The 13,247-nt window shown below is 40.9% G+C and overlaps 1 protein-coding gene across 1 annotated transcript in view; it reads left to right on the top strand.

Annotated features, from left to right (window-relative positions):
- Window positions 1–11,718, top strand: part of CERK (ceramide kinase) — a 55,839-nt gene extending 44,121 nt beyond the window's left edge. Inside the window, exons 12-13 of the mRNA XM_058190579.1 lie at window positions 2,698–2,906; window positions 3,901–11,718. Of these exons, the coding sequence (XP_058046562.1) occupies window positions 2,698–2,906; window positions 3,901–3,985 (294 nt within the window). The 3' untranslated portion in view covers window positions 3,986–11,718. The remainder of the gene's footprint in view (window positions 1–2,697; window positions 2,907–3,900) is intronic.
- The last annotated feature ends 1,529 nt before the right edge of the window (window positions 11,719–13,247 follow it).

The raw sequence follows: 13,247 nt of genomic DNA, 5'->3' as shown, positions 1-13,247 counted from the left end.
CGCGCATTATGTCTGGGTGTGTGGGCAGAGCCTCCCGCAGTTGCCGCTACCAGTTCGCCTGAACCGTACAGAACCGGTTGAATCCCGCCTCTGCTGTCTTCTAGTTCCCTCTTTATAAATACATGTATATAATACATAGAATCCAGCACTGCTTTTGATTTACACGGGGTCTCCAATTCAACATTTCCCTTGCTTTTAAATAAATCTGTTATTCATTCCTTTGTAAAAACAAAAAAACCACAGAGCTTTTGGTGGCCCTATTTATGTAGGAATCGAAACATTGTCCACCAAGAGTGACAGCTCAGTTTTTACCAAGAAGGTGATGTAAACAACAGCTCTCTGATATTATTTAAGGGCAGCTCTGAGTCTGCAGGAAGTGGGCTCAATGCTTCTAGCACATCCCAAACCCAGAGACAATTTAGACACGGAGAAAAGAAAACAACATCCAGGCTGAGAATTAGGGAAACATTATCTTTTCAAGATATGAAATCTATATTAGGTAAAGACTGAGGGACACGGTGGCTCAGTGGCTAAGACGCTGAGCTTGTCGATCGAAAGGTTGGCAGTTCAGCAGTTCGAATCCCTAGTGCCGCATAACAGGGTGAGCTCCCGTTACTTGTCCCAGCTTCTGCCAACCTAGCAGTTCGAATGCAAAAAATGCAAGTAGAAAAATGCAAGTAGAAAAATAGGGACCACCTTTGGTGGGAAGGTAACAGAGTTCCGTGCGCCTTTGGCGTTGAGTCATGCCGGCCACATGACCACGGAGACCTCTTCGGACAGCGCTGGCTTTTCGGCTTTGAAATGGAGATGAGCACCGCCCCCTAGAGTCGGGAAAAACTAGCACATATGTGCGAGGGGAACCTTTACCTTTTCCGGTAAAGACCATGATTTCCAAAGCCATCCTAGAACATTCTGTGGCTGGCTTCTCATTATTGGTTCCCAATGCCAGGGGCATTTTACTAGTTATTAAGAGGCAGTGCAGTAAATCTTAACAACCTCAAGCTAATAAGAGAAAAATAGAAAAAAGTGAACCCATTCAAGGGGAAAGTAACTATCATTATCCAGATTTGTTGTGTCACAAGGAACAAAGTACGGCTGAAGTTTGCATAGCAATTTATGAATTTATTCTATGTAATTTAGTGAAGAATTGATGGAGCATCAGTTGAATGATTAATAAGCTGAGTTTTCCAATATTAAATTGATTCTATAATTGGACAGGTTCTAGAAATAATAACCAGTGGTAATAATAGTAGAAATGGTAGTAAGCGTTCATAATTGTATCTTTCTCTTTCCTTAATGTTCTGTGGGTAGCATTAGACTGTATTTCACAGCTTTTCTTCTGTAATGGGGCATAATATTGCTCATAGAATTGTAGGAAGATCACATCTAAAGTTACCTTTATGTAACGTACCCATTCTACAGGTAGTCCACAGAGTATGAACACTTCCATACCTTAATTCTGTCTTTAACCCAAATTTATATTTAAGTTGGAACAGGTTACTGTACTTGTACTTCTTCACATCAAGGAGAAGCAACAACCGTCATTTACAAAGCTCTTTGTCAAGTTTAAACTTACAGCTAAGTTTTATACCTTAAAACTGAGTTATGTGGGAAACAGACTTCCAGCAAGGAGAACACACCGGAATGTCATTTCTCACCATCTTGAGAACCTGCTGGAATTCAATCTCTCACTTTCCCTGCAGGCAGAGTGATCTGATTCAAAATGGCGGATGGAGTGCTCTTTTTTGGAGCCGACGAGCCATCAAAGCCACAGAGTACATTCAGGAACTGCTGAAAACAGCCTGCGTACTGCACTAAAAGCAGTTGCCCTTTTGAATGATGCTGATGAAAGCATTGCACAGCTTCAGCAGTTCATCAACTCAAAGACAGGAGAATGCCATCTGCCATTTTGTGTTGTGTCACATGGTTGGTCAGGTGTCCACCATTTAAAATACCCTAACAGATGAGCCATCTGCTATTTTGAAACAGGGTAGCCATTTTGTATCTTTTTTTTTGTTGTTTACATTTATACCCCGCCCTTCTCTGAAGACTCAGGGCGGCTTACAATGTATAAGGCAATAGTCTCATTCTATTTGTATATTTTTTACAAAGTCAACTTATTGCCCCCCCAACAATCTGGGTCCTCATTTTACCTACCTTATAAAGGGTGGAAGGCTGAGTCAACCTTGGGCCGGGCTCGAACCTGCAGTAATTGCAGGCTTTGTGTTCTAATAACAGGCTTCTCTATTGCCTGAGCTATCCCGGCCCAAGGGGTATCTAGGGGTTTCTTCAAGTTATTCTTTCTTAACATGGGGACTGCTTCTACTACTTTAGTGGCATTCAACCAATTTAATGTAGCTCAGATGAAAATTGTAGCAAATGCAAAAAATTCACCTACCTCATTTATAGAAATAGTTTTGTATGCACCATGTAGTTTAGTCTACAGATAAAGGTTGTTAAGAATATTGAATTTTATAGCACAGTTATCAGAATCTAGAGTTAGATATGCTTAAACATATTGAATGTCTGAGTACACCTAACTGTATTTTACATTATAGTACTGAGTGTAATTTAAACAAAATTTAGTTAAGTGCTATTTAGACCCCCCTAAAAAAACAACCCTCAAAAGACTGACATGTCTTTTTGACAATTTCTAAGGCAACAAATGCTAATTTGCTTCCTACAATTTCTCTACAGTTTGATTTCAGCTTTGTAGAGGTCTATCGGATTAAAAAGTTTCGTTTTACATCAAAGCATTTTGATGATGGTGAAAATGATGACCAGGGTATGCGGAAAAAACACTTTGGTCAATTCTGTAGAGACCACCCAGCTTGCTGCTGTCTCCCCCCTAGCAGTACTTGGAACTGTGATGGAGAGACCCTGGATTGTTCAACTATTGAAGTCAAGTGAGTGCCTTTCTTTTTTAAAAATGAATCTATGAACATAAAGAGATTAGAGTGCAATTCACACATTAGTCCTTTCCCTAACAGGATTTAAAAATTGACAGTGTACTTCCACTAAAGTTAGAGATCTGGTTGTTGTTGTTTTTTGTTACATATGCATAGCTGTGCACTCTCTAAAAAAAAGGTTTTAATCCTCTCACCTAAAAAATGTCAACAGGTTTTATTAAACAGAACTTTATTAAACAGACTATTGCCTCCAATAGCAGTTCCCAGGAAGGCAGAATGTTTTCCATGGCTAAGGTGTAGAAATAAAGGTGTTTTGGGGTTTTTTTGTTTTTTAAATCATCTTCCCAGCCAGAGTCCTCAATGCATGATAAAAAGAGAATAAGATGGTTTGTTCAACCAAACATGGTTAAATTAGTTAGTTAGTTAGTTAGGCTAAATTAATAATTAGTTCTGTGGAATTCCTTACTACAGAATCTGATGACCGTCACTGATGTAAATAATGTTGAAAGGAAATTAGATAAATTCACAGAATGCAAGACTAGTACTGAGCTACTGATCTTAAGACTCAGGGTTGGGAGCAACCTGCATCCATGGATTTGGTTCAAATAATACAGTAAGATATATATTATTATTTACAAATTCTAGGCAAAATCCCAAGTAATTCTATATCTGATTTATACCTGAACCCAACATATATGTTACTTGGAGCAGAGATGCTAGAGACCAATTCAAATTATCTAAAAGGCAATAATAAATACACAGGTATATGTGAAGGGATCTTAATTTTAGCTAGATGATTTATTTATTATGGCATTTCTCCAAATAAAAAATATACTAGGAAAAAAACACAAAACATAGACGTACTTGCTATCTGAAATTGCCATTGTGAACAGCTTCTTAAATGAATAATTGAGAGGATTTTGTTCTTATTAGTGACTGGAATTGATAGCATTTTATCATGTGAAGATTTTACAATTTCTTACATTTGCAGAGTTCACTGCCAATTAATTAAACTTTTTGCAAGAGGAATAGAAAAGAATCACAAACCTGAATCACCTTACAAGCAACTTACCTGAGCAATTAATGTAAGTCAACACTGCAAGAACATGAAGAGGAAAAAAAGGCAACACAGAGACAAGCACTTGTGGCATGTTAATAAATGTTCTTAAACTTTATTTTTCTGGTCAAATTTTAATTTTGGATAGATTTATTTTCAGTTAATGTCTTCAAAGATAGTGGATTATTTTAAATTATTTTATCCTAGGGCAGTGAAGAAGATTTTTGGCTTATATTTCCTTTCTTTTGTTATGAAAGGATTCTGTTTTTTCTCTGCTGTATTTCTAAGCTGGATGCTCCTTCTCTTAGGTCAGGATAAAAAAATCAGGTTATTATTAGTATGGTTCGTCGCACAGTTAGCCAGATGTTCAGACTGGATTTGCATTTTTGTCCACCTATCTATTCCTTCCCAAGAACCTGGGATAGGCATATGTGGATATTAGATGGTGTTAGAGGTATTGTCGCAGGTTATAAGCTGTTCTGAGCAAAGCTGCCTTTTGCAATTGACTATTGTCTGTTCACAACAATGTGAAGTCACAGTTGCCAGCTCTTTAATTGATGCTGCCCTTCATTCATATTGAGTTCTTCTGCTGCTTATTATTATTTAGGCTTAGAAATGTAGAGCTAGAGCAAGGCTGTCAAACTCATGGCCTGCGGATCAGATTCGTCACGTGCTGGCCACGCCCACTCCCGGTTTAGCAAAAGGGAAAGTCCTCATACGTCATGTGATGACGCTGTGAGTTTGACACCCCTGAGCTAGAGGAGTTCTCTTCATCTCCTTCCAGTATAATATCAATAATGGATTGGTGAAGGAGAAATGGGAAAATGTACAATTCTCCTCCAACCTGCTCAATTGCCTACGTGAAAGTTCATCCATTCATGTGTATAGAATTCTTTGTTACTTATGGCTACTAGATGAATGACAAATTGTTAAAGGCAAGCCTGCAGATTTGGTACAAATTTTGTCATTCATGTCACGAAAAAGGATTATTATGTATGTTTGCCACCTTGAGTTTCTATAAAATAATAAAGGGGGCATTTTAAAAAATCAAATATATATGATTTTGAATTATAATGCAAAATAATGTGCATTCTGCTTGCAGCAGAGGCTGATGAAACTTATATTCTTTTAAGGCGATTTTGAATCACGGTGTATGGTTTAAAGACATTTAAAATATGATAGTATCCTATCATGAATCTTGTTTTCTCCTGAAGTGGCCATACACGCATTCGTTGCTCGAGCTAGCTTGCATTAGCAACCTCAGCGCAGTCTAAATGCACACTCTGGGTTTCAGGTAATAGCAAACGTCTTATATATATTATGTTATATAATGTATTTCCATATAAAAAATGTATAGTTCAAGGAATCCCTTTGTTTTTCTCCTAAAAATTTCTCAAACCTGACAATTTTAAGACATGTAGACTTCCCCCAGAATTCTCCTCGAAGCATATTTTAAAGTTGCCAAGGTTGAGAAACATTCTCTTAAAGGATTATGCCCAGTCCTTAAGGATTATCTGAAACTGTAGATAAGCCCAGGGGTGGGCTTCAAAAATTTTAGCAAGGGGTTCTCTGCCTGGTTGCTGGGTGGGCGTGGCCTAGTCGTCCTCCTGCACCACGGCAGGGGGAGTGTTTATTTATTTATTTATTTATTTAATTCGATTTTTATACCGCCCTTCTCCCGAAGGACTCAGGGCGGTGTACAGCCAAAAAGTAAAAAACAAACAATACAATATACAATTTAAAATACAAATTAAAAAACTTATTTTATAATTGGCCAAAAAACTTTAAAATATATAAAACTAAAACCCCATTAAAATTTGTAATAGAAAATTTAAAATCAATAAAATTTAAGCCAGCCCCGCGCGAATGAAAAGATGTGTCTTCAGTTCGCGGCGGAAGGTCCGAAGGTCAGGTATTTGACGTAAACCAGGGGGAAGCTCGTTCCAGAGTGTGGGAGCCCCCACAGAGAAGGACCTTCCCCTGGGGGCCGCCAGCCGACATTGCTTGGTGGACGGCATCCTGAGAAGTCCCTCTCTGTGAAAGCGTACGGGTCGGTGGGAGGCATGCGGTAACAGCAGGCGGTCCCGTAAGTACCCAGGCCCTAAGCCATGGAGCGCTTTAAAGGTCGTAACCAAAACCTTAAAGTGCACCCGAAAGGCCACAGGTAGCCAGTGCAGTCTGCGCAGGAGCGGTGTTACGCGGGAGCTACGCAAAGCTCCTTCTATCACCCGCGCAGCTGCATTCTGGACTAACTGAAGCCTCCAAGTGCACCTCAAGGGGAGCCCCATGTAGAGAGCATTACAATAATCCAAGCGAGAGGTAACGAGCGCATGAGTGACTGTGCACAAGGCATCCCGATCAAGGAAGGGGCGCAATTGCCGAACCAGGCGAACCTGGTGGAAGGCCCTCCTGGAGACGGCCGTCAAATGATCTTCAAACGACAGCCGTTCATCCAGGAGGACACCTAAGTTGCGCACCCTATCCTTTGGGGCTGTCGTGTCCCACTCCTCCGCTGACGGCCGGGTCAGGGAAATCCGAATCAGGCTTGCCTCTGCAGCTCTGCCCAAAGTCCTAGCAAAGTCCTCAGAGCAGGCAGGAGACCAGTAAGTGACTTCAGCAAGATAAGTTCGACTTTGCCTGACTCAGAGACTGCCATAAAGCAGATCCTTTATATAGGCCATGGGGTGTGGCTCCATGACTCAGCACTCATTAAGGCCTGCCCCTCCCTTCCTTCTGTTGCCTACGCCTATCCAATCTTCTGATGCGAGGGTCACTCCAATCAGCTGTTGTTGGAAGTAAACTTTCCTCAGGCTCACATGCTGTGGAGGAGGGGGAGGGGTCTAGCTGCTCCGTTTGCCTGGGCATGGAGCCAGGGCTGGGGCCGGGGGATGCTCCCTCCTCTGCAGCCTGCTTGGGCATGGAGCCAGGGCTGGGACCGGGAGGTGCCCCCTCCTCTGCAGCTTGTCTGGGCATGGAGCCAGAACTGGGGCCGGGAGGCATACATTCCTCCGTGTTCGGGAACAGATAAGCAGACCCCGGCTGCGGTGAGAGCGGACAAGACACAACAGGGGCCAATAACTCGCCTCCGACAGTCAGCTGCGGCTGCAGTTGACTGAATCGGGGTGCCGGCATCCACAGCCACTCCGTCTTGGAGGGATTGAGCTTGAGCCTGTTTCTCCCCATCCAGACCCGTACGGCCTCCAAACACCGGGACAGCACTTCAACAGCTTCATTGGGGTGGCCCGGGGTGGAAAAGTACAGCTGAGTGTCATCAGCGTACAGCTGGTATCTCACCCCAAAGCCACTGATGATCTCACCCAACGGCTTCATATAGATGTTGAACAGGAGGGGCGAGAGGATCGACCCCTGCGGCACCCCACAAGTGAGGCCCCTCGCGGTCGACCTCTGCCCCCCTGTCAACACTGTCTGCGACCGGTCAGAGAGATAGGAGGAGAACCACCGATAAACGGTGCCTGGTTTATGGTTTATGGTTTATTAGATTTTTATACCGCCCTTCTCCCGAAGGACTCAGGGCGGTGTACAGCCGGAATAAGAACAAAATATATACAATTTAAAACAACAGTTAAAAAGAGCAAATTTTAAAAGGCTGAATTATTAAAATTTAGATTTAAAATTTAAAAATATAAGAATACCCAATTAAAATTCATCAATAATTATGCCAGTCCCGCTTTAATAAATAAATATGTTTTGAGCTCACGACGGAAGGCCTCCCACTCCCAATCCCCCCAACCGGCGCAGCAAGATACCATGGTCGATGGTATCAAAAGCCGCCGAGAGATCTAATAGGACCAGGGCAGAGGAATAACCCCTGTCCCTGGCCCTCCAGAGATCATCCACCAATGCGACCAAAGCTGTCTCCGTGCTGTATCCGGGTCGGAAGCCAGACTGGAACGGGTCTAGATAGACGGCTTCATCCAGGTATTGGGGAAGCTGTCGCGCCACAGCACTCTCTACAACCTTCGCAACAAAGCGAAGGTTGGAGACCGGACGATAATTACCCAAAATAGCCGGGTCCAGGGAGGGCTTCTTAAGGAGGGGTCTCACCACCGCCTCTTTCAAGGCGGCAGGGAAAACCCCTTCCAACAAAGAAGCGTTGATAATCCCCTGGAGCCAGCCTCGTGTCACTTCCTGAGTGGCCAGCACCAGCCAGGAAGGATACGGGTCCAGTAAACGTGGTGGTGTGAAGCCTCCCCAACAACCTGTCCACGTCCTCGGGAGCCACAGGGTCAAACTCATCCCAAACAGACTCGACAAGACGTGCCTCCTCTCCCCCGCTTGGATCATCCCAATTTCGGTCCAGACCATCCCGGAGCTGAGCGATTTTATCATATAGATAACCACTAAACTCCTTGGCACGTCCCTGCAAAGGGTCACCCCGCACCTCCTGGGCTCTAAAGGCTTTCTTTGAGCCTCTGGGAGGGTGAAAACAGCCTGCCCTGGGCTCCAGAGGCTGGAAACGGGACTGTTTTCGGACTTCCGGTACTTCTGTTTTTGCCCTCCCCAGGTTCCAGATGCTTTCCTTGAGCCTCTGGGAGGGTGAAAACTGCTTCCCCTGGGCTCCAGAGGCCGGAGATGCACCCATTTTCAGACTTCCGGAACTTTCACTAGGCCCATTTTTGCCCCGCCCCCGCCCCCCGCCCCCCGCCAGAGTGTCTATGCAGGCCCTGCACTTACCTGCCACTCAAAACAGGCAGGGTGGGCGGGTCAGCCAGTCCTTGCAACAACCAGTTCGGCAAACCAGATTAAAATTAACATCTGGTTTTCCCGATCCGGCTGAATCCCACCCCTGGATAACCCCCTCAGATGATGCAGGAACAAAAATGGGCAGGATAGAAGCATATAGCACTTCATAGAGAAGACTCACGGAACTTCCATGCTCCTATAATTGGGGCGGTTCTGTATAGAGTATCTGGAATGTTTTATTCCAGATTCGGGAGAAGGGCGGTATAGAAATTGGATTAATAAATTCTGCCTCTTCATCTTTTTTCATGGTTTCCTAAATTGCTCCTGCCTCTCCCCTTACATGAATGGAGCAGCAGCTTTTGGATACCAGCCAGGGTTTCTTCCCAACCAAAGGTTTTCTGTGCAATCAATAGAACAGTGTTTTGTTTTGTTTTTCAAACTTGGCACTTTGAGCTTGCTGACTAGGGAATTCTGGGAGATGATGTCCGCATATTGTAAATTGCCAAGTTTGAGAAACATTGCAATAGAATCAAGGGACAGAATTCATTTGCTGATGCGTTTTTTCAGGGATAGCTGAAAATGTAGCTTGTTTCACGTAGACTATTAATGTAAGTAGACAGAGCTGCCTTGTTACTTTTACCAATTGGTAGACTACTTAATTTTTAATTTCATATTGTTAAATTTCTTTGGAACTTCTTTAAATGAGCACAGTATTTATACTGTATACTTGCTTTTTCTCTGAAAAAAATAATAATCTGGATGTTACCAATTCATATTATATGTGTATAATCAATTGCATGTTTAAATTAATCCCTTCCGAAACAGTGTTTTTTATATCTAGCATCTCAAAGAGAAACCTAGATTAATTTCTGATATGCTAGGTTTCTACTTGCATGCAAAACAACTGATTCTACATTTCTAGCCTGAACGGTATCTAGTAAAACTCCTTGGTTTTGCTGATAAATAAACTGGCCAGAAGGTGTTAGTATCATCTTCTATTTGATTTTGTAATGACCAAACAAATATTGAAATGTTTAGACTGCGTCTAATAGCTGATTAAAGAAATTAGTTAATTCATATAGAATTTAACAGGTGGGTTGCAGTATTTATTTTGATACTCTGGATTGGGTACATGATATCGTGGAATTTCATTGCCACTGCTATAATCTCTTTGTAAGGGACTTTGTTTTTAAAGAAGAAAAAATAGGAATTCTCCATAGAAGCTTGCAAAGCTAATGAAAATCTATTCATACCCTTTGTAGAAATTTTGTATATTATTTGGACCAAGCATTTGCTTTGTTCTGTTATCTTTGAACTTGTGTAACTACTGTAATATTTTTTTTATTTTTCTTCTATGTCTGTGCTTTTCTTGAGAATGTTCCATTCCATCCTTTCCCCATCAGTCCATTTACAAGGAAGCACATCCTGTTGAATTCAGTGGGAGCTGATTTCCATTTAAATGTATAAAACTCACTGTAAGAATGGTAGGATTCCTTGTATTTTCTTAGATAATATCCAGTTGACATGTAATGTTTGATAATAAGTCATTGCTCCACCACCGTACACATCAATAATGATAAACTACTGTTCAGTGAAGATATTTCTAGAATTTTCCATAAGTTCTTTCAGTAATTTGTGGTATAGCACCCAGTTATTTCAATGAAATGTTTCTCATGAACTCCATGCATTAGTTACTTTTCCAGGGTCCCCAACCCCAAAATTAATTGCTTGGAAAATGGTGCAGCTGATATTATATTTATTATATTTAGCTACTAGATACATGACTAGACAACTAATTGCCATCAAAAACATTTGTATAACTCATATCTAAATTATGTCATTATTTCTTTTGCCAACTTTGGTTCTATGGTAAAGCTCCAAAGCTTATTTTCCATCCAGTTAAATGAATAAAATATCTCTGTTGGATATTTCTTTGTACCCAATGTAACTTGACTGGAATTTTACAGAAATGGAGGAGGCCTGATTTTGGAAACATTTTTGTTTAATGTACATTCCATAAATATTCAGATTTTCCATGCATGAGCTTCCCTTACATGAGCTTCCCAGATATGTTTGTAACTCTTAACTCTAGTTTATGGTCTTCATCAAGATAATCTATGCCTTCAACATTAATACTGTCTTGACTAAAAGAAAATTGCTCCATTCTCTAACATGTTTTAGAATAGCTTTAATGTTGATTGGTATCCCATCAATTTTTTTAAGAAAGCCAGATATATAGCAGGTTGTTGTTTTTTTGCCAGCAGAAGGATGAATTGTGTAGTAACAAATACTTGCTAGGAAATGTTCCAAGAATAGGAACAGATCAAAAAGTATGACTATTCTAAATTTTCAATTATTAAGTTTTGTAACAGAATTACTAACATTAGAAAAACTCAATAACCAAGCTACTTAAAGGTTGGCTTTTAGTAATTTTACAATTATAAGGTTAGCATGAGGTAATCTGCTGAAATAGCTTTCTGAGTTGAGGACACTATTATATTAATAGATAGTTTTATTAAGATTGATCAACATATCCATGTAGCTGACCAGACCTTATATTGTCAGCAACATTCTGTGTCGCCCAGAACCTTGTTATAGCTGTAAAAAAGTGACTTTTCAAAATCAGAAAACAAATGAGACTATCCAGCATAGTTGTGAAATCATGATAAATATAGACATTGGAGTAACAACTCTGTTTCCTCAAATTGTTACAAAGCACAATTCATGCTTCATATCATGTATTAAGTATTTCTTATTATAAGGCAATTTCTCTGTATATGGAATGCAATCCTATGAATGCTGATTTGAGAGTAACCTCATGAAACTAGCTGGGGTTTGGTGCTTAGCAAATGTACAAAGACATATTCTATCTGACTTTTTAAAGCTTCGTTTGAAAGTAGAATCAGCATTCTTAATATGTTCTATGTTTGGTAGGAAGCCCCATGTTGCCATGGGGATGAATTTATCAGTCTTGCTGGTTTCAAGATTGAAATGCAACTTTTTGTTTTTAAACTGAAAATATTTCTGGAAATAAAATTATACTGCAGATGTTATGTGTGTTCTTCTTGTGTCTGTTCAAGTTCTTACTGTATCTCAACAGGCTTTATTCTACTGCTGGGTTACAACAGGTATGTCAAACTCGCAGCCTGCAGGCCCAGTTTGTCACATCCTGGCCATGCCCACACCCACACCCGGTTTAGCAAAGGGGAAAAAAGTCATGATACGTCATGTGATGACGCGAGTTTAACACCCCATCTTTGACTCGGCAAGGAACTATATCCTGCCTTGATTGCTTGCCTTTCAAGATGATGCAATCACCTGACTTCCCTCCTACCATGCTTTCCTGAAAATAAGACCCTGACTTATATTTTTTTGAACCCCAAAATAAGTGCTTGGCCTTATTTTCAGGGAGGTCTTATTATTTTGTGGCACAGAGCAAGACGGGGCTTCTCTTACCATCTTACCTGATTTCCAGCTCTGTCTTCCTAACCCTAACCAGAGAAAATGTCTTTTCATGTGTTTAAATATTTTTGAGGAGGGCTTGTTTTGGGGGGAGGGCTTATTTTCAAAGGAGGGTTTATTTTAGGGGGAGGGCTTATCAGGGGATGTCTTATTTTCGGGGAAACACAGGTAGGTAATGGGTGGGAAAAGAGAATTTATACACCTCGCAGTTGCCCTTGGATGATGTTGCGATAACAATTGGAACAGTTAAGGATGATCTGCTTCATTTCTGGGCTGCAGATGACATGAAGGGGTTTCATGGAGACTGGCAGAAAAAAGAAAATTGCCGGGACATATTTGTGTTGTAATCACGCACCAGTAGAGAAAGGCATACAGTTTCTGTTGCAGCTGTCAACAAGCCATTCCCTACATTTCCTCTGAAATCATAATGTCAGTCTCTACACTTGATGCAATATCACTCACTGTTTTCCTTTTCCAAAACAATGAAAAGCAAAATTACCTATGAGTGTACAAATAAAGGTGAGATATAAATTTAGGTGGTGGTGGTGGTATAATGATTTGCAATGGTCATTAAGTGAATTAAATAGCCGTCAAGTGAATCTGGGTTCCCCCGTTGACTTTGCTTGTCGAAAGCTGACTTAGAAGATTGCAAATGGCAATCAGGTGCCCTGGGATGCTACAACTCTTATAAATACATGCCAGTTGCCAAGTGCCCAAATTTTGATCATGTGATCATGGGAATAGGATCATGGTCATAATTGTGAGGACTGGCTATACTGTAAGTCATTTTTTTTCAATGCTGTTGTAACTGACTAGTTGCTAAACAAATAGCTATAAGTTGAGGACTATCTGTACAAATTTACCCCTACCCAGTACAGAGTGGCATTCAAAGCTTTCAGGGAATAAAAATTAACCAAATAACTTTTCTCCTGAAAATGAAATAAAATCCAACTCCATAATTGTCAGATAGTTGAATGGCAGTTCAGCTGTTCAATACATATCTTTTGACAGCTGAGGTTGTATTATGCTGGGAAGAATGAATCGAGAACTAAAGGGAAACTTACCTAATGAAAATGAGGAAGGGAAACCTAGGCTATGCCTATTACAAGTTTCCT

The sequence above is a fragment of the Ahaetulla prasina genome, chromosome 7 (assembly GCF_028640845.1).
Source record: "Ahaetulla prasina isolate Xishuangbanna chromosome 7, ASM2864084v1, whole genome shotgun sequence".
NCBI classification, from domain to species: domain Eukaryota; kingdom Metazoa; phylum Chordata; class Lepidosauria; order Squamata; family Colubridae; genus Ahaetulla; species Ahaetulla prasina.
The sequence above is the reverse complement of the archived record's forward strand: the minus strand, read 5'-3'. Positions and strand labels throughout refer to the sequence as shown.